The 23,428-nt window shown below is 49.4% G+C and overlaps 8 protein-coding genes across 8 annotated transcripts; 4 read left to right on the top strand and 4 right to left on the bottom strand.

The window, feature by feature from the left end:
* Window positions 1-437: 437 nt before the first annotated feature.
* On the bottom strand, window positions 438-2,040 carry HOO65_070499 (Nucleoporin NUP53; the record flags this gene model as incomplete). The annotated part of the gene is made up of 2 exons (XM_071005009.1): window positions 438-1,881; window positions 1,949-2,040. 2 exons carry the CDS (start codon window positions 2,038-2,040, stop codon window positions 438-440), a joined length of 1,536 nt encoding a protein of 511 aa, XP_070857217.1.
* Window positions 2,041-2,805: 765 nt separating this feature from the next.
* HOO65_070500 (Palmitoyltransferase ERF2) lies at window positions 2,806-5,097 on the bottom strand (the record flags this gene model as incomplete). The annotated part of the gene is made up of 2 exons (XM_071004915.1): window positions 2,806-3,624; window positions 3,745-5,097. 2 exons carry the CDS (start codon window positions 5,095-5,097, stop codon window positions 2,806-2,808), a joined length of 2,172 nt encoding a protein of 723 aa, XP_070857218.1.
* A 1,436-nt stretch (window positions 5,098-6,533) lies between these two features.
* Window positions 6,534-7,355, top strand: HOO65_070501 (uncharacterized protein; the record flags this gene model as incomplete). Its single annotated transcript, XM_071005152.1, has 4 exons — window positions 6,534-6,641; window positions 6,793-6,958; window positions 7,057-7,232; window positions 7,308-7,355. 4 exons carry the CDS (start codon window positions 6,534-6,536, stop codon window positions 7,353-7,355), a joined length of 498 nt encoding a protein of 165 aa, XP_070857219.1.
* Window positions 7,356-7,765: 410 nt separating this feature from the next.
* HOO65_070502 (Phosphoserine phosphatase) lies at window positions 7,766-9,211 on the bottom strand (the record flags this gene model as incomplete). Its single annotated transcript, XM_071001351.1, has 1 exon — window positions 7,766-9,211. One exon carries the CDS (start codon window positions 9,209-9,211, stop codon window positions 7,766-7,768), a length of 1,446 nt encoding a protein of 481 aa, XP_070857220.1.
* Window positions 9,212-10,883: 1,672 nt separating this feature from the next.
* Window positions 10,884-11,831, top strand: HOO65_070503 (Phosphoadenosine phosphosulfate reductase; the record flags this gene model as incomplete). Its single annotated transcript, XM_071001352.1, has 1 exon — window positions 10,884-11,831. The coding sequence occupies one exon, from the start codon at window positions 10,884-10,886 to the stop codon at window positions 11,829-11,831; it is 948 nt and encodes a 315-aa protein (XP_070857221.1).
* Window positions 11,832-12,410: 579 nt separating this feature from the next.
* Window positions 12,411-13,533, top strand: HOO65_070504 (tRNA wybutosine-synthesizing protein 3; the record flags this gene model as incomplete). The annotated part of the gene is made up of 2 exons (XM_071005090.1): window positions 12,411-12,905; window positions 13,045-13,533. The coding sequence occupies 2 exons, from the start codon at window positions 12,411-12,413 to the stop codon at window positions 13,531-13,533; spliced, it is 984 nt and encodes a 327-aa protein (XP_070857222.1).
* Window positions 13,534-13,785: 252 nt separating this feature from the next.
* Window positions 13,786-14,487, bottom strand: HOO65_070505 (putative altered inheritance of mitochondria protein 13 mitochondrial; the record flags this gene model as incomplete). The annotated part of the gene is made up of 3 exons (XM_071005169.1): window positions 13,786-14,160; window positions 14,297-14,354; window positions 14,447-14,487. 3 exons carry the CDS (start codon window positions 14,485-14,487, stop codon window positions 13,786-13,788), a joined length of 474 nt encoding a protein of 157 aa, XP_070857223.1.
* Window positions 14,488-20,372: 5,885 nt separating this feature from the next.
* On the top strand, window positions 20,373-22,229 carry HOO65_070506 (Ferric/cupric reductase transmembrane component 2; the record flags this gene model as incomplete). The annotated part of the gene is made up of 1 exon (XM_071001353.1): window positions 20,373-22,229. The coding sequence occupies one exon, from the start codon at window positions 20,373-20,375 to the stop codon at window positions 22,227-22,229; it is 1,857 nt and encodes a 618-aa protein (XP_070857224.1).
* Window positions 22,230-23,428: the final 1,199 nt, after the last annotated feature.

A 23,428-nucleotide genomic window follows, 5' to 3' on the forward strand; every position in this document is an offset into this window, starting at 1 on the left:
AAAGGGTATGACTCGAATGAACTAGTTCATATCGTGACATCATATGGCTTCGGCCGCGTAGGTTCGAGTCCTGCCGTTGTCGTGCTTAGCTAGCGCTTTCTTTTTGCCTTTTTTTCGCACATAGACATCGACCGCACCCCACCCAACACAACAACGCATATCATGTTTGCAGTAATCCAAACTCAATATGTCTGTCTATCTTCTCCGTATAACAATAAAGCCATGCGAGTAACGCAAATATGAACTTCCCAAAATAGAACTCCCAAAAAAAAGAATAAAGCAAAACAGCGGACCAATCCAAAAGCCCACACATTACATCCAATCCCATCCCCCCGGCCTTGTCTTCTTTTACAGTCTCCTCACTTAAGCTCTTGTCCCTTGGTCTCAGAAAACCTCACCTTCGCTTTGCTTTCCCCTCATCTTCATCCTTTCTTCCTTCACTCCTCCCGACTCCCCCGGAAAATCTCGCCGCCAAACAACCCAAACCACGCATCTAAGAACCACACCACCTTCCAATACAAACTTGCACGCGCCCAATCAAACTCGCCTAGCTCTGATCGTGGCACAGCACTACCCACCATGCTCCCGCTGAACCAATTCAGGAACGGCACTGCCGCTACCACTCTCTGTGCCATGCTTTGTTGAGGGAGAAGAGCCTGTTCAGCCGGAAGGATCTGTACGCGGCGGGCCGTTGGAATGCGCCGGCAATATGCGCCATTGGTACCAGTCCCAGCAGCATCGTTACCGCTGCTGTTGCCGTGCACGTCTGTAGCGCCCGTCATGGCCACATCATCATCGTCAAACACCGTTGGCGCAAAGCTAGATGTCGGGATGCCCATACTATGACGCCGCATAGCAAATTGGCTTATTTGTGAGGCTGCAGACCCAGAGGCAAGAGCCTGCTCACCACCATCGAGTGTGTTCGTACCTGAGTCAAAGGTATTCGACGACGTGTGTGAGTATGAAGGCGACGCCTCATCAGCCCCATCACCCATAGTAGTCGTGGCGGACCGCGGGAAAGCACTATTGCTCGTCGCGCGCTTAAGAAAAGGGTTGGCCGTGCTCTGCAGCCCCGGGATGCTCTTGTTGCGTGCCGGTGGATCAAACAAATTACTCAGGTCTGGCACCGCTTCGTCCTTCGGCGGTGCAACCCCAGTCCACGGCTCAGCACTCACCAAGTATCCCATAATATTCTGTGGCGATGCCATTCGTGCTGCCTCAGCTGCCTCGGCGCTCTCAAACGTCACCTTGACCCAATGCTCGCCGCCAGCAGCCATATTGACCTTGGCGCGCTCGTCGGAAGTCAACGCACGACGCTGCGTAAAGGCTGGATCCGTCAATTCAGAGCGGTAACGGCGCTGCTCCATAGGAGCCATGCGTGGGTAATCCTCGCAGATGCGGCCGGCCAACTGCTCAAAGTGAGCGATTGCCGCATACTGTTGTGTTGAGTTACGGTATCCGCGCAACATAAGCTCGACGGGTTCGCGATGGTTTTGAGTCTGGTTTTGGTGATGACGAAGGTGATGGTGTGTGGCAGGTGACGTGCCACCCATAGTTACGTCGTCAAGATCAAGCAACGCGCTATGTGAAACAGATTTGGCCAGCGACGATGGTCGCCGCTGTGCAGAGTTGGACGAAGGTCCGCCGGCTGCACTACCACTGCCGCCGCCAGCTGCCGAATTGCTATTTGCGTTGTTGGGCGCAGCGGCTTGCATAGAGACCCAATCACCAAAAATCTTGTCGGCCACGGCCTGGGTCGGGTTGTCGCGTTCACGTCGGGGCGTGCCGGTTCGTGAGCGTGATCGGCGATTAGATTTGCCAAAGGAGCCTGTCTCCGCTACGGCTCGTCGGTTACGCGTCGGGGGCATCCCACCTTCTTGTCTAGAGTGCAGACAAACAAACTAGTTAGCTTTTGTGTCAGAGAAGCCTACTTGGCCACGGGACGTACTGGGAAAAGACCATAGCATATGGTCTTTGGATGCCATCCGCACCGACGTAGAGTTCCTCATCAGGAACATTGTGAAGAATTAAAGGTGCCATTATGAACAGGCAAGTGTGTGCTATGTAATGGCGAGGCTTGCTTCGTTGGTGTTGACTATTATTTTTGAGAAAATGACAGAGTCTCAACGAGGCTAGTGGAATAACGAGGCTGAGAAAACCAGGTATTGAAATATGAGATCCAACAAAGGCTAGAAAAAGGAGATGCGTGTATAAAAGCAAGGGCAGCTATAAAAACCCAAATCGCTAGTTTGTCGTGAGCAACAAGCTGGAAAAGGGAGCTCCTAAATTTGTGCAGCCTGACAAGGACCACAAGCCAAAACTTCTTGGAAAACTTCTTGGTGCTATTGGCCCAGCAACCAAAGCCTCTTATCAAGTCACGTGCACATAGCTACTAGGGTTAGTCAACATGCAGCTTTCGCTACCACCTCAATACCGCTTCAACATCTCACATCGAGCCCAAAGCAAAGCAGTGTACCTATTAAGCAGCTAGTATTGAAATGAGGTAAACCAACACATTATTGGTTATGTAAACCAACTTTGCTATATACAATTGTCTAGGGCGATGAAAATAGACAGCCCATCAGAGACATTATTTGGTATCAAAATGTACAAAACACAACAAGCCTATCTACAGCCTGAAGATCCATATCTTCTCTTCTTACTGCTGTGAAGACAGCTTGGTCAATATCGAGCCTCGCTTACACCGGGATATTATAGAAAACAAAGCAAAAAGGAAAAAAGACGCACAAGACAGTGCTGTAGACAAAAAACAAAGGGAAAAATAAGCCCACCTCAAACATCATGTTATCGGTCACCCAGCTCGACACGGGCCTCGTTTCGCAACGCCGTCGGCCCCTGGAAGCCCGGCTGCACTGGCCCGAGACCGGATCCAGCTCCGGCTGCCATAGCCACTGGCCTTACATTATGCAACTCAAGAGATCCTCGCTTGCGCTGGTCCCTGCGCAGTTCCCCTAGCCGTTGGTCGCCCTGGACGTACTGCTTCTTGAACTGATAGAAAGATACAGGCCGTGGACGGCATAACACCACAATCCAATTACGCCAGATGCTGCCCTGGCTAAACGCACGGTAGCGCTCCGATTTAGTGAATTTGTGAGAATTGATGTACTCGCGTGTCGTCTCACCACGTGCCATTAAGAAAATGTGGTAGCCAGTGAGCGCCAATGGATAGAGGCCGGCCAATATTCCGTAAATTACCATGGCAAAGGGAACGGGGAATTCGCTGATCGCGTCGCTAAACTCGACCTTCTGCCGGTTTTTGTAAACTAGCAACTGAGCTAGACACGCGCCAACCATATACAGTGACAGAAAAGCGGCCGAAGAGACGAACGTAAGGAAAAAGCGGTAGTTGCGGCGCCCAACACAGTTGTTGAGCCACACACAGTGGTGGTCGTGACCCTCGATGCAGTTGTCGCACAGTCGGCAATGGTGGGCACGAGGAGGTCTCCAAATATCGCAGGTACGGCAATGCTTAACCGGTACCTCCATAGCAGCCGTAGAGGCCTCGGCTGATTTTACCAAGACCCAGTCATTCGTAGGCAATAGAGATGCCGTAGGGTTTTCAGATGTGTCCTGAGGAAAGGAATGTAGGTTTCTCGGCAGGATCTAAAACATTCATGTCAGCACACCATCCTGCATCACGGCACGCCAAATAACAAAACAGCTTGGAAAAGAAACCAGAGTGGAAGAACAAAAAAGCAAAGAAAAAAAGTGAAAGTTACTTACTCCAGGGTCTGATGTTGACGCGCGTAAAAATGATGACAAACATAGGTATGCAATATACGCAAAAGTCAGCGGGATGGCTGGGCTGATATGCTTCCAAATCCACTTGGCTGAAAATCCAAAGAATAGCCCTATAGGCAGTGCAACAAGCACACCTGTGGCAATATTAATGGGCTTCGCGTGGGTATTCTGAAGTCTGCCATTTAGACAAAACACCGTATTGCCATCAAAGTACTGGTAAACCTTAGAACCGGAGCCCCCGTTGTTGAGCCGAGACTTGCCATTGGGCCCTGTAGCCTTAGCCGACGTTTTAATGTCCTCAACATCGTCATGCGATTCAGTAGATGCTAGACGTGGCGATGAAGCTGCCGACGCCAGTTTTTCAGCTCCGTTATTGCGGGCTTGGCTAGCTCCTGTTGGGTTGAATAGGCTGGAACGGAAAGAACGAGAGGTCTTGGTGGGAGATCGATTATGCGTGCGGACGGCTTGTGTATTCTTAGATGTAGAGTATTGCCTGGAAGTGTCGACAATGAGCTCGGTTTCTCGGTCTCTTCGGCGTTGTAGAGGCTTCATGCTCTCTGTTAGGCTTTCTTGAGGGCGGTGGCCAGTAGGGCTTGTATTGGCTGTCAATCGATCGAGTGTCTCCTGCTCTGTCCACTCAGTTCCACGCGACGGCGGTGATTGAGCGTGGAGATCCCGGTCATCCTCGCCAAAAGGCTTTCCCATTCGAGCCAGTCCGGCGGAAAAGTTTGTCGCGGCATTTGTCGGGGCCATAGCTGAAAGAGCGCTATGCGTACTGGGAGTCTCAGATGGCCGCCGCCCGGCTGTACCAGCACGCTGGGCCTGTAGTTTTTGAGAGCTCATGGGATGAAAGAAAGCCTGATTGGCCACTGATGGCACATGATTGCGGCTATTATGGCCACGACTTCCAATGCCTGATCGACTCATGATGCTAGTAGCAGTTGTAGTACTACCACCTCCAATGCTTCCACGGTGTGCATTCCCGGCACCAGAGGTAGAAAAGTGTGGCACACGAAGAGGCTGGTTTCCGGACCAAGCACGAGCAGACGTTCCTGTACGTGCAGTTTCGGGTCTTGACGCGACTTCGGAGGCTAGAAGGCTGAGGCGTTTGTTTCCGGGGGCATCGCCAACACTGCGGATGTGACTAGCGGTTTGCGAAGCGGCTTCGTGGTCGCGATCGCCCTCTTCTGAAGCAATATCAGTCATGCGGGACGAAATAATACTGGGCGGACCGGCTGTGGGCTGTGGCGGTGCATGGGAGTAAAGATTTGTTGCATGTTGAGTGTGTTCGGTCGCGGTTGACGCAGAGGCCAAGTCGTTGGCGTTGGCGGCCATAATAAAAGGGGGGACTACTATAATAAAGGTACTATTTTCCAAGGGGTAGTGGGTAAAAGCGCTTCGCGATGTTTGTAGCTTCGCGCCAAAATGATGCTGCCGGTACTTGATGAGGTATTTTTTGTTGAGTATTAAGCAGAATAAATCGCAATAAGATATACAAATGTCTGAGTTTCCAAAAAAAAAAAAAAAAAATCTCAAGTCCAGATTATGCAGAGCCCATCATTGAGGGGAAAACAAAAGCGAGTAAAAGAGATAGAAGAAAAGAGAAAAAGTCGTGTGACTGCCAAAGCTGAGTGACAGACAAGGTGATCATAACCTTAACAAATAGTAGTGCTAAATTGTAGCATAAAAAAGTGAAACACACATAAAAAGGAAAATGCAGGAATAAAAGCGACGATCAAAAATCGCTGAAAAGAAGGAGAGGAGAATAAATATATGAGAAAAAGTATGTTGCTTTTGCAGAGAATGAAATTAGAATACGCTGATAGTAGTCGACAAGTTTGCACTGTACTATATTGGGGAGGCCCTAAAACAGGAGGAGGCAGTGACAAACAACTAGACAAACGGCTGATGATAAAATGAAAGAGGCAACAAACAAAGACGAACAGATGATGGTTCGGTTAAGGCAAGGCAATTGCATTAAACTAAACGGTGCTCCTTCACTATCCTACATACAGTATTTCATGCCATTGATGCCAAATCATCACATCACGAGCTTGTACATCTGCATGCATATCAACCTGCAAGTCCTTTCCTCTTTTTCTTCGTTTTCTTTTTGTTATTCTTTTTGTCTGCTGTATATTGTCGCTTTGTTGGGGTTTTTGCAATTATTTAATTTACTGGCTCTTTGACCCGTCTGTGTCCATCTATTTTGGTCATGGTGTGTGTGTTCTTTATTTACATGCCTCAGCCCTGCAAACTTTGCATCTAGTCACTAAAACAGCAACAACTCCAAAACCCAATAGGAACCACTGGCAACTGCACCTTGCACAAAAGCACACAAAGTTGCCTCTCTCTACGCTCCTTCCCCTCTTCCTTCTTGAATCCTGCGGGCTTACTGCTTTCCCTAGCTTCAAAGTGTGACAGCCATGAACCCAAATCTACGTCCCACATAAACCTTCAAGCTTCTGAGCCTCGAGGAAAGCTTGAAAATAGAAACACTAGGGTTATTGTATTCCGGATACCCTAAGCAAGGCTGGGTGCCCAGCTTTTCAGGCAACCATGACGACAGATGACAAGCTAGCCAATCAAAAGTCGCGTTCAGTCTATTTTTCTGGTAGGCGAAGTTTGAACCATCCGTGAACAATCCGATTGTAGCAGAGCGTCTCCTCCGATTTATCTTCCCATCTTCTCTCTAGGAACACGTCAATTCGAAAGCACACGATTTCCCAACTATCTTGTCTAAAAACATCCGAAAGAAGAACAAAGAAAAAATGTCGTCGTTTGTCGCCCGCCGTTTCCTGTCTACTACCGCTCGCCGCATGACGGCTTCGAGCAAGGTTGAGCTCAAGAAGGATAGCAAGAAGAACCCCGAGGTCATTGTAAGCTTTTTCGCAGTTTGGAATCTTTTCGGCAGCTTTTCTTTGAGGAGAGGAGGGGAGGAATTCAGAGCTAAAGCATATGTTGCTCTCCGGAGGTGCTCCTGAAATTATGGTGACACAGACTCATATGCTAACAACTGATGCAATGTAGATCCTGGGTGCTGTTGTTGCCTGTGCTCTGGGCGGCGCTGGCCTGTACTTCGGTAATGATACTCCCTTGCCGTTTTTAACTCCTTTCAGAGTTGATCATATACAACTCCCGGCTACAATTCCCCGACACGGCTCTCCAGCTGTCGTGCTTCTGCTCTGGGTTCCCGGTGTCGTGCCGAATATACACACCGTCTACCCTAACGCTAGACGCCGATATGCATGTCCCGAAGCATTGGAAACTCGCTAACGAAATTCATCTATGCAGGTTCTAACCCTACCCATGCTAACTCCGAGGCCTCCGTTGCTGTCGCCTCTCAGGCTTGGGAGAACAACGGCTCCGGAAAGTACCAGTACTACCCCGGTGGCGACATCAGCAAGGCCCCCAAGGATGCTCCTAGCGCCCTGAATGTCGTTGTTGTGCCCAAAATGACACTGCCTGCGGTGAGCCTTACCTTCATCTCAACGATAACTTCTCTATAGCCCTCATGCTAACCAATCCATTATCCACACCCACAGGATGTCCACGAGCGCTACAACAAGTGGGGCAAGGAGGGCTACCCCTAAAGCACCAGATACATGTATACAATGTAGTTGAGCTCTTTTGTTTCGATATAATTCCTCGACAGTCTAAGCCTCTGCGCAAACAAGATATGCGAGGCTGTTTCAATACTAACACCTAGTGAATTACCCGCACCATGATGCATTCATATGTGTGTGTATCGGGTGGTGAATTGCCCACCCGTGTGGTACAAAAGAAAATAGAGAACTGAGAAAAACTTGGATTTGATGTATGTTGGTTGCGACTTTCATGAATAAACCAAAGGCACATATGTCAGAAAAGGCGGCAGCCCAAGAAGAAAGAAACCAATATTCATTTCCATTTTCATGTCAATATCTATGTTGCTTATTTATTGCATGTATATTATCACATCTATCATTGCTTCGTATCGTAGCGCTCTTGTATATCTCGGGCTTTACGCAATCAAAGTCTCAATATCAGCCGAGGTAAACCCAAACAGGTAGAGCATGTCTAACATTGACTCGCTGTTTAGCCGCGCATCTGCCGCCATCTGGACCTTGGGCTTTGCGTTCCAGGCCACACCCAGCAGCCCTGCTTTTTCCAGCATCAACAAATCATTTGCCCCATCGCCACAGGCCACAACCTGCTTCATGTCAACCTTCTCTTTCTCTGCGATCTCGATCAGCAGCTCGCGCTTGCGCTCAGGACCGACAATCTTGCCTAGCACCTCTCCCGTAAGTGTATTGGTAGCCGGGTCAATTACTACCTCGTTGGCATGAGCGTAATCTAGGCCCAGCTCACCTGCTAGCCACCCCGTCAAGGGGAGAAAGCCACCTGAGAGCACAGCCGTCTTGACTCCCAGTCTCTTCAAAGCACGGACGAGCTGCGGCACGCCCTTGGTTACATCAATAACAGGACGTAACTGTACGAAAATATCTGCTGACAAGCCGGCTAGCAGCTTGACACGTTCGCGGAAGGCTGAGTCAAACTGCAACTCCCCGCGCATGGCGCGCTCAGTGATTTCAGCTACACGCGCTGCCAGGTCAGGTGGGTCACGGATGGTAGCAGCCAGAAGATCAATAACCTCCTGGGTAATCAGGGTGGCGTCCATGTCAAAGACGACAAGACGTGGGTGGCGACGCCACAAAGACTCGTACTGCAGGACAACCTCAACGCCCCATTCGCGCTCGAAGCCATAGATCTGTTCATGCTTGCGAAGATCGGCTAGGCTGAGCAGCTCGGGGCTAGGGGCGGGCGTTAGCGTGAACTCGACGACGCGTGGCCGTTCCTGGTTATCTAGGCAGCGGTGTGACGAAGCCAGCTGCGACACGCCGGCCGGTAGTGGAAACGATGACATGAGATGCAAGAAGGCAGCGGTACATAACGGAGAGACATAGGAGCCGTAGATGTGGTCTAACTGCTCAGCATCCTGGGCCGGAAATGGCGGTTCCAGTGGGAAGGCAGCCATGGAGGCGGCAGGGGCGGCAGCAGGGGAGGAGACTCCATTTTTGGGTGCGCCGTGGTAGAAGAGAGTGGCAATGAGCTTGTCCGGGGCACCAGCTGCGGAGGAAGAGTTAGATGCAGGAGGGACGCAGTTTTCGTGGCTGAGACTGTGCTCAATACCAGAGCTGATGACGCCCTGGCCCTTGACTGGGATGCCGTTGAAGGCATACTTGCTCTGCGGAGTCTGTGCGGAGATGGTACTAGACATGGCGGCGGATTCTTCAACCACTGAGTCTATGCCGGGGTGGTTGACGGCCGAAGCGGTAGGGGAAGTAGCGGTGGCCGGAGCGCGATATTGCTGATGTTCCTTGAGGAATGAGTTGCTACGGCCAAAGTCCTTGAGCGTTGGCCGCAAGGCTCTGGAAGTGGCGGAAGATGGAGCGGGCTGGTCTGACATGGCGAAAGGGCGATATATATTTTATTTAATGATGTATTTTTTCCATTTATTTTTATTTTTATTAGGACAAGATTTCCAGCGAGATGAGTGGGGGAGAAGAAAAGAAAATTAGGGACCGAATAAAAAATGTAATATAAGGCCAGCCTGAACCGGTATAGCCTTGTTGTTCCAAGGCGTTAGTCCTGGAGACCTTGAGGCTCAAAAGCTCTGGGGCTCGTTGGAGACCAACGACAGGAGATGCTTAGGCTTGTGCGCTAGGGAGAGTTTTGACGCTCTCGGTCTCTCTCTATTGTCCCGTTTGATTTGTATCTTCTCTGCAAGTCTTGAAAATAACGACAGATTTTTCTTTTCCTTTTCTGTTATGGTTAGTTGGTGGGTTAGTCGTTGTGTAACAAACCCTGAGGATGATATAAGACCCTAATCTATGACGTTGATAAAGGAGGGGGTAAGATGAAAGCCAACGGTATTGTGGACACCAACTGGAGGCCCCGTCAACGGCTGACTTAGCAACAAGTCCCAAGGAAGGCAGGGCAGAGTTTGATTTAGAGCCTATCTCCATTGTCATCGCCTCCCCCTAAACGTCTAAGAACTAGAGAGGAAAAAAAATTAAGCCCATCGTCACGAAAGTCACTGACTGGCCAATCACATGCTTCGGTCGGCCTTTTGCGAAAGCCTTAGCGTGGATGTCGTGATTTGACATTTGTGCCCCGCTTTTATCCCTATAATTCAACCAGCTTGTAGGAGCGGAGCCACCCTCTTTTGTTAGTATGAGCAAAACTACGAGGGCGATGGTGCAATTCGCATGAGACCAAGATGTAAGAGGAACTAATGGCGGACACGTAGAGCAAATACGCTCTGTGTAAACAAGCGGCCGAGAATGCTTTGATGTGCGATATGTGACGTGTGCTATGCAGTAGGCAAAAGGGGGTTCTCAAGAAGATCAAGATGCATCCAAGCCATCGCCAATGTTAGAGGAGATAGATAGCGAGGTAAGCAACAATACGTTCAAGCAAAGTCAGGCCAGCCCAGCCAAAGAATGGCGCAATAATCAGCAAGCTTGCTGTTTTCTCTGGAGTTGGTTCCCATCTACGACACAGCACAGCCTTCGTCAGAGAGCTATTACTCAGCAAGCTTTGGAAGTAGAATGGAAGCAAATAGACACGAACGCTTTCTTGGATGGTAAAACTGGCTAGTACTGCAAGTCAAGATGTACAACTTCTATGTGTTTGCCAGCGGTTGTGTACTTCCAGATTTCTTACAAAGCAGGCTTGGGCCTCGCCCCACGACCCAAACTCACTTGCGTGTTAGTTGTCTTTGAATTTTTAATCAGCGTTTAATTATTTTTTTTTTTTAGTTTTAAGCTATTTTGCCCTTCTTAGTGGGTTTGTTGGCAACTAGAAACGGAAACCGGCAACCGGGGCATCTATTGCGTGATCGACTTGCGAGATATGGCCAAGTTCCTTCTCTTTAGCCAACTCTTTATATTGGTTTCGTCCTTCTCTAGAAGCACTTCGTTTCTTTTTCTCCTCTCAATTCTTTCCTCTGCCTATTTTGCCCATCTAGACTTCCCAGTTCTTCTCAAGCAATAGCATACTTGAAATACGTCCATCTTCACTTCTCACCGTTGTACTGCACTGTCTACTTTCTTCTCTAATATTCTCGTTCCCTCACAATGGCCACCTCTCCTGCTCCTAGTGTCTCTGATGACACTCACGTCACCATGTCTGCTTCCACACTGTCCCTAGCATCTACGGCCATTGGCGCCGATGTTGCGTTTGACAAGCCTGAAGACCTGTCCGTCTCTAGTCCTTCCTCAACCTACTCTACAGCCCCCACCAAGGCTCCCAAAATCAGCCTCACTAAAGACCACCTGGCCCATCTCAACACCCAGTTTGAGGGCATGGATGCCATGGACATTCTACGCTTTGCCCTAATCATGTTCCCCGGTCTGTATCAGTCCACGGCTTTTGGCTTGACTGGTCTGGTCACCATGGACATGCTCTCCAAGATCCAACAGTCCAACCCTCAGCTCCCACGAACTGAAGTCTTCTTTCTTGATACTTTGTACCATTTCGATGAGACCTACAACCTGATTGATGCCGTTAAGACCAAGTATCCCAATGTCAAGTTGCACATCTTCAAGCCCGACAACACCGCCACTGTCGCCGACTTTGAGGCCATCTATGGCGCCAAGCTATACGAGACCATGCCTGACCTGTACGACTGGTATGCCAAAGTCGAGCCACTGGACCGTGCCTATGCCACGCTTGGTGTTTCAGCCGTTCTAACTGGACGTCGTCGCTCACAGGGTGGCTCACGAGGCTCTATCCCTGTTGTTGAGTTTGATGAGGAACGCGGCATCGTGAAGATCAACCCGCTAGCCAGCTGGGACTTCAAGCGGGTGCAGAACTACATCAAGGACAATGGCGTGCCCTACAATGCCTTGCTTGATCGTGGCTACAAATCAATTGGCGACTGGCACTCAACGTCGCCCGTAGGAGAGGGCGAGGACGAGCGCGCAGGCCGCTGGAAGGGCCAGAACAAGACCGAGTGCGGCATCCACAACCGCAAATCCAAGTACACACAGCTAGTGTCCGCTCCAAGCCAAATCACAGTTTAGGCTCTCTCTCTCCATGATTCTCTCTAAAAAACATTAGTAATCAGGAGATTGGTTGGGGTGGGGAGACTGCCAACTACTGATAAGCCTCTTACGAGTGATGACTGTTCTTTTTCTTTCGTTTCGTTGTTGTTCTCCATTGCAGGCGTTTTTTGTTTGTGGGTTCTTGATATCGGTTTAATAGGGTGAAAGGTGTTCATTATAAGGCGTTTTGTTGTTTGATTTACTCTAGCCATTAGAGCTAATGACTAGATCGGAGCGGCTAGCTACTCCATATATAAAAATATAACAAAGATATTCAAAGTCAATATATTTTTCCTGATTGCAAATATGAAAAATGAGGAGTAGCACCACCACTGTATTGGGCTCTAGTGTCACACAGATACACATCTCTAGGGTTATGTAAATGTTGTAACCCTACACTCAAGATTTTTCCCTTCTCAACTTCATCCCTCTTCCCTTTTCGGGAAACTCGTCAGCCATTAGATTCTAGCACCTGGAACTCTCTCATAAGTCACGGTCCAGGAGTTTTCTTCAAAAAAGGTTTTACTCATACCCTTCTCATATACTTCTCCTCGCGCCATGAATTCTCTTCCGCCGCCTCCTGTATCCTTTGCAGCCAAGAAGGCCAAGCTTCTTGAGGGCCTTCAGGTTCCTGACGAGGAATACACTGATCTCTCACCCAAAGGCTCGGTAGACATTGGCATTCGCCCATTAATCCGCGACATCAACTGTATTGATGGGTTGGTCACAACGAGTAGCTGTGCCGGACGTGTCAGTGTCTTCGTCGAGGGCCGCAAGAAAGCTTCGGCTCAGGCAACACGCGAGGCCGATATCGTGACTGGGCAATGGCGTGGAGAGGAGACAGATACAGAGGCGGCGCGACCAGGTGCAAAGACGCTGGCAGCTGTAGGTGGTAAGGGTGGCGGCGGCACATGGCTTTTTGTGTCGCATGATCCTGTGCACAAGGGTAACGGCGACTGGAGGTCAATACTAGGTCTCCAGGGCCCGCAGGCCGACAAGGCACGCCCATCTAGCGGAGACGAGAGATTAGTGCACTTCAAGTTTGAGCCTATGGTGAGTCAATCTTTCTGTCCACTATCCAATACGCCCTTCTTTCTTACCGTTAGTCTACATTTGCTACTTTTCCACATTACTAACCAGATCTTCACTACAGATTTTACATATCCTTACAGCATCGCCTGTCCATGCACAGCTCGTCCTCCGCTGTGCCCTCCAAGCAGGCTTCCGCGAAAGCGGCTCTCTAAACATCATGCCCGACGCGGCATCTGGCGCAGTTACCCCGATGGTTGCTGTAAGATCAATGGGGCTCAGCTTTGAATCCTTACTAGGCCATCGGCGCGACGGAGGTGGTGCTGAGGCTGGTGAAACCACGCTCTATGTTCCCGAGGATTACCTAGACATCATCATGAACCTGGCCAATGAACGGTTTGTCGAAAATGCACGTCGTATCGAGCGCTTTCGGAATGCATTTTTGGACGCGTTTAACGATGTGGGCGCAGCAAAGAAAAAGAAGAAAGGCCAGGAGGGCACAGAGTGGGAAGATGTAGAAGTGCGAAGGGCAAGGAAAAGAGAAGAGGGGTTGAGAAAGCGGGATGAAGCAAAAAAAGCAACAGAAGTAAAGGAGACAGTCGGCCAGAGCAGCGAAGTACTAGATCTCGAAGGAGGGCTGTCAATGTTATAGTAGGAGCAATAAAATCCGATATCAACGCCACGGAATCTCAACCTGTATTCGTACATTATAGCATCACACCACACCTAGCAAGGCGTTCCCGTCCCATATTCAAGACATGCAGAAAATATGGCGCCAAGACCTAGTGGAAGGTACTCACACGGCCCCCGTTTTCTCCTCCAGCCAACCACTCCCTCTATCGTCTATAGATATACATCCAACCCATCTCGGGCCTCCTACTATTGCCCACGGCACTCACAGTGTTTAAGCAGTCACCTTGTCCACCCACGACTTTTCCAGAGCCTTAACCTCATCCTTGAAGGCCTGCACCTCCTTCCAGCAATCCAGCGGCCGGCGATCGTGTTCGCGCAAGCAGCGCACGACGCTGCCACGCGCATCCTCAACACTAGGCGGCAGCTCACGCAGATTCTTGCGCGCCTCAAGCTTGACACGTAGGTTCTCAATCTCCTTGCTGACAACGTGGCTTGTCAGCGATTCATCAGTCTCGGCAGGGGCAGCGCCCAGGCGCTCCTGCACGGCGGCTAGACGGGCGTTCTCGTCGTTGTGCAGCTTGGCCAGCTCGGCTGCCACGCGAGCTTCAATGTGAGTCTCAAGCAACTTGGCGCGGGAAAGATCGGTCTAATTTAGGAGAGGGAGGGGGAGCAGTGGTGCCGGTTAGCTACATCTAAGTTCTATGAGAAAGGTAGGGAGGGGAGAGGGAGCGGGGCTTCTACCGGACCCCAATGTCCGATAGCCAGGGCATGTTTTAGCGTACCTCCTTGCTAGACTGCAGGGACTCAATCAGGTCATGCGAAACGCCGGTAGGACCAGACCTGCAAAAAGGCAAAAGCAAAACGAGGAGCTTGTCAGCTTGTGAAGAAGCACAACAGCACGACAGCAACAGAAAACACAAGACACTACTCACGCCTTCCACTCCTGGGAGGTTTTCGAAGAAGAGGCACCCATGGTGAATTATGTAGAAAGCGAAGCTGAGTAAAAGAGAAATATAGCCGAATTGTTATCTTGAGACCGAGCCGGGCGAACGGACAGGACGGCGGTTCTTTTTCGTCGAGTTGTAGGAACAATTGAATCGCGGGTTTCCGGGTGTCGGCGTTTTATTGCTTCATGAATTTGCTACACTTGACACTAGAAGAAGCATGAGCATTCAAATTAAACAAATGCACCTTGAACAAAAGCACAAAGAATCAATTGGTGTCTGTGTGCAGTTTAACGATCAAAAAAATAGAATATTTTCTTGAATTTTCTTTTTTTTTATCTGCCTTTGCTGATCTTTTAGCTTCTGCTGCTGAATTTCAACCAAGGCTCTGGCGTAGCCTTGGGTCTCCGGTTAAACGCCGGGAAAATATCTCAGAAAAGTGGCACAGCGCCACCTAAGCTAAATAGTCAGGCTATGGTAAATAAGCGAGGTCAAACGATTTGACTTGGTGAAGAAAAATACAAGAGGCGAGATGAAGACCTTAGCTTATGCATGATAATTTAGACGGGATGACGACTTATCATGAGCACAGAGCCGCCATAGTCCTCCTGATAACACCACATGTCGTGTCTTTTTCTCCTTTCGATTGGGTAACTCGAATCGATTTTTCGTCATGAAGTTTTCCTGGGTTGACCAGACCCTAAAAGTTCTAGCGCCTAACTCGAGCATGACAATGAAAAAATCACCAATGGGGTGGAGAAAAAAGAATACTTCTGAAACAACAAAGAATTCATGTTAGGATTCTATTTAGGGGCCTGGACACGCCGAAACAACGCATGGCAGACCAATGAGAGGAGAAGGCGAAAGGAGAAATATTAGAGATAACGTGCTTTCTTGGACTGTTTGTTCTGCTTGGCTCTGCGCTTCTGAGACGCAAAAATAAGACGAGACGAATTGTCAGTTGGCTGGTGCTATCTTGTTTTAGGCTATAGGCAAAAAATACAAGCTTGACAATGAGATGGAGGCTTGGCTTTCTCTGCCCATGAGTGGGATGTTGATGGGAAAAACAAAGATATGGGCGAAAGAAGAGTGTGAACGAGGCATGGCATTTTGGGAAAGCTTCTACTGGCTGCTGGAAAGACGAGGCCGATCACGATGAGCTGCGAAGCAATTCATAGAAGACAAGCAATCGAAGCTTATAAATCACTGCAGGAAGGAAGAGTTTGACATGCGATCGACGGCGATGAGAAAGCGGGATTTGCCAGAGTTTGAAGATTACAGAATGGAGGATGGGCATCACATCACAGCAGTCTGGTTAGGTCGTGTCAGCTAGTTGACCAATAATGGGTTGAGGTTCTCCCCTCCTAGACAAAGATGGGACGACAAATGAACTAAACTAGCGAAATGACTGTCCTTTCAGGCATATCTGGTTTCTCTCTCAAGAATATTAATCCTAATGAAGCCAGATCCGTGGATTATCAGCACCACGTCGATTCATTTTCCTCTGCTCTGTTGCAAACCTAGCCGCAAGGCCAGGCAGAGGAGAAGTAGGTAAGCAAAGCGAAGAAAAACAAGGGGGTGGGTACATATCTATCGCCTGAAACCGTGACACAACGACGAGAAAGAAGGCCTAGGAGGGGGAGTGTATATATCAACATGCACACGGATGTGCGGTGTACAGTTAAATTTGTGCTTGGCTTGTGCTCTCTTCATTCTCCTACCTCGACCTGCCAAATACCAGCTAAAATGAAATGGATTCAATAAATACCGGAGAATAACGAAGAAATGGGGGGCTTTGCTCGCTACTAGAGGGGAGCGAGATATGGAGGCAGGCGTTGAGCCTACGATAGAGTAGACACAGATAGGCATGTTGCACGCGTGGCAGAACAGAAACAAGAATAGGAGCCTCATTCATGATGTAGACCGGTTATGAGATCAGAGATCAGGGAACAGACACTGGCTGGGCCCCATGATTCAGGCTTCTGTGATGGTTGTGTTAGATGCGTAGTATAGAAAGATAGTCATAGCGGCAAGAATAAGCATTGGCTGTAGCACACGACATGGCGGGGACTAGCATCTAGGGCTTCATAACGGAGTAAGGGTTTCTTGTTGTTCTATCATGGTGTTGTTGTGAGGCTGCTTTGTGTTAAATCTGGTATCATGGCATGCTTCAACCTGACAACGAGCAACGAAGCCATGGATTTAGTTCGGTGCTAGACTTGAGGAGGGGAGGGGGATGCCCAAGTCACGCCACACCTTACATTGTTTAGCCATCTCTAACGCCTGGCGTTTAGGATATGGGACGAAAAAAAAGGCTGGCAGGGAAATTAAACAATCACGAGCTTCGCTAGGCTTTTGGGCTTGGGCTTAGGTTAATAATATTGGAATGGCTTTTGACAAGCGCAAGCAGGGGGTATGGGAATAGAGCTCAAGCTGAGAAGGAAAGAGAAGGATAGCAGGGAGGGGAGGGAATAATAATAAAGCAGGAGTTAAGAAAGAGCACTGCAGAAGAGCGAGAGAAGCAGCTCCTTCGTCAATGTATCAGACCCTTGGCCACGGGGAATCAGGAACAGGGCACGGGGAACCACACTTCGCTAAGTCAGGTTGGCCTAAAGGCAAAGCAAGAAACTGAGAGAGGAGAGAAGATAAGAAGAAGCATGAGACGATAACTGACAGCAATTCTAGGCTAGCTAACCTAGTTGGTCTAGAGGAAAACGAAACGGATGCTTTAGAGCAAGCGAAACGACTATTGAGTACAAGCGCGATTTGGACGGAGTTTACAGGAGATACCGCCTCTTGGCGAAGAGAAAGAAACAAGAGAAAGGCTAGAGAGGCAGGTTTGAAGGCGAAGAAGCTAGCTGAAAAAGAAGGATAATGAGGCTTATATTGGGAGAAAGAGGATGGGGCCCTTTTAGGGCGATCGATGTCAAGCCCAAATAAACCGTCAGCAAGCGGGGAGAACGTGCTAAATAACACGCTGTAAAGGCTGGTTCTTCATCGTCATCAAGGGGTCTTCTCTCGAATCGGTGGGTAGTATTTGTACTAGCAAAGGCCAGGCCCAGTGTCAGATCGAACGTCAAGTCAAGCAAGAGAGAAAAGTCTAAATAAAGGCTCACGTGATTACAAGACAGACAGAAGAAAAAAACAAGGGTTTGCCTAAAGTCCGCCGCCATAGGGTGCGCTGTAACTTGCGGTTGGATTTGGGCGTCAGTGCTACTCGATAAAGATCTTGGGTCAAGGCGGACAAGGCGGTGTTTAAGATCTGAGAATAAGGGCAAGGGGGTGTGGGTAGTTGAGAGGAAGAGGGAAAAAGAGGGAGGAGAGGGAAAGAAGAGGCCAAAAAGGGCTGCTCTATTGGGGCCAGTGAAGACTGAGTAGAGGGCGAAGCAAGATAAGCGCCATCTTGTCCTTTCCGTCGGTGATTTGGTGGAGAGAGGCCTGCGATGGCTTGCATACGCCACTGCTCACCTGCCAGCACGCAAACAAGCAGCCCTTCCTCTCTTCACATCCGGTGCCTTCTTCCCTTGCCCCCCAGTTATCATCAAAAGTCAGGGGAGAAGGGGGCTATTATTCTCCACACCAAAATACGATGGGCTTAGCAGACACGGTCCAGGCCAAGCCAAGCCAGGCCAAGACTTTCTTTATCCATAGAGGTCAGCAGGCGGCAGCGGTCTGGCTAACAAAAGAGCCTTTGGGACGGAGGCTTCAATATCGATTGCTTATCCTGGATTTGTATAGAACACGAAAAACTAGCAGCCTTTAAAACATGACACATGACAAACTGGACGAGCCAAGAAGAAGCAAAGAGAGTTGCCAAAGAGACAAAAAGTTGGCCGCACCATTTTGCATTGCTTGGCTTAAGGAGTTATGTAATATGGGACGGACTGGCTGGGAGCAACACGGGGCGGAAGGAACTTGGCTCTATCCTGCTCTCTTTTTCTCTCTCTCTCTCTCTGTCGCCCTGTGTTTCGTGTAGCCACAGTTGAAGCTCTTGATTGGTTCTTTCTTCTTTCTTCTTTCCTTTTTTAGCCGTCTTCGTTTTCTGATTCTTCTGCAGGGCAAATGATTGGCTGAGAGCCCAGCTCCTCCCCCTACAGCTTGCTGGCTGGCAGCCTACAGGCAGAGCAAACAGCCATGGGACAAAAATAACAGGGGAGAAATCTCTGCACCTTGTATCTTTGTACCCCCTCCCTCCCCTTTGCCCCTTCAACCCCCTCTTGCCCCGAGTAGTGGCCAGACCTGGTTCGTTATGACCTGTTGGAGCCCTGGCCCTGGCCTGTTCCTGACCTGCTTGTCTTGCTTCCTTCCCTTTTGGCACACCCCTTCCCTCTTGGCTCAGCAATAGTAAGCAGCTACTCAATACCTGGCATAGCATAGCAAGCCCCCTTCTCCATTGGCTGTGCTGTTCGCTTCTGGTCTAGAAAACGGTAGTAGTGTAGCCTCCGCTCCTCCATGTAGTATTATCCCAGGCGGGGAGGGGGTGAGGCCTTTAGCGGGTGCTGACAAGGAAGGAAGGAAGGAAAAAAAAGAGAGACAAGAAGATGGACCCGTTTGGCCCGTTTAGTTCGAGACTTCAACAACTCATATATCGTCGCTTTCCCAGCTGGATCGTTTCAATTCTTGTTCCTTCTCTTTAGTCCATGAGAGAAGTCGCACCGTCTTTTCTTTACTCGACACCACCAAGTCCTCATCCGTTCTTTTGTGAGGCCCTTGTATCTTCTTTTCTTTACGACTTGATTTGTCTTGCTCTTTTGTGCTTTTCTGGGCCTGTGGCTAGAGATCACATCCCTTCTTTTTCCTTGCTTTTCTTCCATCCTCTGCTCGTTTTTATTGTCTTCCCTCGACGGCCTCTGGACTTTTCTATGGCATAGAGTACAGCTCTTGAAGACCATTTCATTCTTTCTACGATCTTTATATACTTGAATAGCCTGCTACACCGACGGTAGCAACGACACGCTCGTCCACTGAGAGTAGCCATATAGATACCAATGCACAGGGGCGCAGAATCATAAAACTATCCGCAGATCTGATATTCCCATTCCCGGCCTGTCTTGAGCACAGCTTTTATGTATGTTTGATTTCCTCTCTTATCCCTCCACCTTCTGCTGGATTTCTCCTCCATGCCTCTGCCCATCCTGTATCTCGCCTCACTGTATGCCTCTTCCAATGCTGCCGTTGTGTTCTTCCCGCACAAAGCGAGCGAGCAAGATCCTGCGCACATAAGAGACAAACAGACAACGAGAATAGGCACGTTGGCTTAGATTGCGAGTCTGCCCTGTTTTGTGCGAGGCCGCTTGTGGCCTTGTACAAGACACTGTTTGCATTCCCTTCTCTCTTTATATGTGTATATTCCGCGCAAAAACGCAAGATAGAGTCTGTCCAGCTTTCCTAAGCCTCCCCTCCCTTTCATGTCCTCCTTTGTCATCTCTCTCACTGCTTTGCGTTCGAGTTGGAATAAGAGTTTGGCGATCAGAAATTGTTTGTTTGTTCTGTTTAGTGACACAAACTGCACTCGACCGCTCCGTGCTCATATTTCCCGCTGGTGTCTTAGCAGTGGCTTAGTCACTTCACATTTATTTCTGCTCATCTCAGACTCACAAACCCAGTCGGGCGCCTGCTTGCTAATCGTAATATTTATCTAGGTCGTTTGTGTGACGTTTCTTTCTTCTATTCATCTGTTCTGTTCTGCCTCCTTCCCTTGATGGGCTGCTTTTTTCTCGCTTCTTTTTATATTTTCCTTGGCTGTGCCATAATACGTTTGCCCCCACGTTTCCTGAAATAACCTACCTGTAGACAGGCTGACTATTTTCTTGTAAACGGGGGCCTCTTCCTCTCTTTATCTATCTCTTCCTCTCTCTCTTTCTCTTTTTTTTTTTTCTCCCCTCCACCCTTTGCTCTCTCACTCGCTTTCAGAATGGTGTCTTTTTCAGACGTTATCGCGGGCATTTCGCCCACGATAAAGGCTCGTGCTCATGGCACATATCCCGCCGATGCCTCCTCCACTATCGCTCCCTACCACTCGGGCCTCAACGGAGTTAACCAGCCTATGAATTTGCTGTTCGTCGACGTATTGTGGTGGACGCTGGGAATCATCGGTCTCATCATCTTCGCTGTCCGCATATCTGAAATCACCTGGATGCATATCCGCCAAGTAACCGCCATGACATCCCGCCCTGAGCAACAAAATTATTGGAAATACACGCAAAATACTTGGCTTCCTAGCTTGAAGCAGCATTTGCTGTATGCTCCCCTCTGGGACAAACGCCATAACCGCGAATTCCGCCTTTCCAAGGCTGGTAACATGGGAACACTGCCTTCTCGTCTGCACTCGCTCTTCCTCGCCATCTACATTCTCAGCAATATCGCCTACATGTTCGTATTGGATTGGGCTAACCCTAACGAGTATGCCGTCCACGCTGAACTTCGTGGTCGTTCTGGAACTCTTGCCATGGTGAACATGGTCCCCCTAATGTTGCTAGCCACTCGCAACAACCCACTCATTGGCTTGCTTAAGATCAGCTTTGACACTTACAACCTGTTTCACCGCTGGCTGGGCCGCTTGTGTGTTATCGAAATCCTGATCCACACTGGCGCTTGGCTGTATGTGCAGACGTCCGATGGTGGCTGGTCGTCTGTCGGCCATCGCTTTAGCAACGAACTCTTCATCAGCTCGGGCTTTATTGGCATGTTCTGTATGGTAATCCTGCTCATTACCTCATTTTCCCCCATTCGCCATGCCTTTTACGAGACCTTCTTGACCTGCCACATTTTCTTTGGTGGTATTACTTTCGCCATGACTTTGACCCACTGCCTGTCTGCTGAGATTGGCCATCTGCCCCAGACTTCGTGGACCGTTGGAATTATTTGCATGTGGTTCCTCGAGCGCCTTGCCCGGGTTTGCCGCCTTGCCTACTGCAACTATTCTGGTCGTGGATACACCGAGGCCGTTATCGAGGCCATGCCCGGCGATGCCACCCGCGTCACCATGCACCTGCCCCGCTATGTCAACGTCAAACCCGGAACGCACGCTTACATTCGCTTCCGTGATATTTCGCCCTTTGAGAACCACCCGTTTTCTATTGCTTGGGTTGATCACCACGAAGATAACGAGGACTTGCCACCGGCCGAAAAGCACACAATAGTCACTCGTGCCAACAGAAAGCATATGACGACATCCGTGTCTTTCATCATTGGCGCGCAAACTGGCTTCACCCGCCAACTGTACAACTACGCTGCCACTGGTGGCAGTCAACCTCGCAACCTCGCAGCTGCCTTTGAGGGTCCTTATGCTGGCCACCACTCGCTTGACAGCTACGGCCACGCCGTACTCTTTGCTGGCTCTACCGGCATTACGCACCAAATATCATATCTCCGGCCCGTGATCGAAGGCTACAATAACGGCACCGTAGCCACGCGCCGGCTGACGCTTGTATGGATTGTCCGCGACTACGATGCCCTCGAATGGATCCGTCCGTGGATGGACACGGTGTTGCGCATGCCAAATCGCAAAGACATTCTGCGCATCCAGCTGTTTATCACGCGGCCCAAGAACCCACGGGAGATTGTCTCGGCTAGCTCAACGGTGCAGATGTTCCCTGGCCGGCCAAATGTGCCCATGATTCTGCACAAGGAGGTGCAGGAGCAGGTTGGCTCGATGGTGGTCACGGTGTGTGGTGCAGGTGCGCTGGCTGATGACGTGCGTATGGGCGTACGGCAGATGCAAGATGAGGGTACTGTAGTGGACTTTGTGGAGGAGTCATTTACATGGTAGATCAACTTGACTTTGTCTGCTTTCGATCTTGCTGCATGAGCGTCTCTTTTTTGCTTTCCGTTTTGGTAGGGTGTTTGTAATGGCGGCGCACTAGTGTGCCATGGGACGGGCGTCTTATGCGGCGTGAAAACATATCATTCTTTTGTACATATTGCACCACATATCTTGTTTCATTTTTTGTTGCGTTTCCTGAGCACCGTTTTGGACTTCTCTGTTGTGTGGACTCATATTCTACACTTTGTTTTATACGCCAATGTTTTCTGCCTCTTTTTTATTTTTATTTTTTTGCCACTCGTTCATTTTCCACAGGCGCACTTTTCTACCATGCGAAGCACTTTTGCCGTTTATTCATCTGGATACATCTCTCACTGTGCATGTGAACTTGAGTGGGGCCGCACTGGTGTTAGTGCCGTGGTTCCTTGGCGGGTAAACTTCGGGTGATCAGGGCCGACGTCGGTCCTCCAATAGTAGATGGTGCAGGACATCAGGAAGAAAATGGCTATGCGGGAAGAAAGAAATGAGAGACGAGACTCTAAGCTTATAGAGGAATCTCTTGCGGTTGTGTGACTCTAGGCTACCTATATCTGTGCTATATGTAGTAGAGAAGAAGCCAAAAAAATAAAAGGACTGCAAACGGGATCTGAAAGGACGGTTTGACTGGCCTAGCTGGAGGAGGGGCGGAAAATGAAAGCCCAACGAAAGCCGGTCCGTCTAGGCTAGGTAGCAGCCTAACCAAGCGCCCAATCGTTAACGAGCAAGAGCAGCGGATGAAGCTTCAATAACCGAACGATCAGCAAGGGCGTTACTAGCTTGTGAGTCAGCGCTTACGCCCTTTGTCAATAGTTGTCATTTGATTAGCCGGGGCTGGCTTTAAAGCAAGGTAAGCTGCAAGCAAAGACTTTTTAGGGGCATCTAAATGCTTATGGCTTGTCCCAATGACATGTTCGTTAGTATGACTCGCTAGCCCTGGCAAAGACTCCATACCTTGTATTAGAACGACGATATTTTGGAACCGGTGGTTATTTCTTGATTTTATATAGTGAGGCCAACCGACAGATTTTTCGCTCTCTCGTGCTCCCCAATGTCTACCTCTTGACAGCCTCTTCATCCATCTTGGTTATTCACTCGTGGTAATTGCCCCAGCGCTCTTGGTTCCCTGTTCTGCAGCGTATAAATTGTCTTTCGACTTTTTACTAACC

Source organism: Ceratocystis lukuohia (genome assembly GCF_044167205.1).
Source record: "Ceratocystis lukuohia strain C4212 chromosome Unknown Supercontig7_pilon, whole genome shotgun sequence".
Taxonomy (NCBI): domain Eukaryota; kingdom Fungi; phylum Ascomycota; class Sordariomycetes; order Microascales; family Ceratocystidaceae; genus Ceratocystis; species Ceratocystis lukuohia.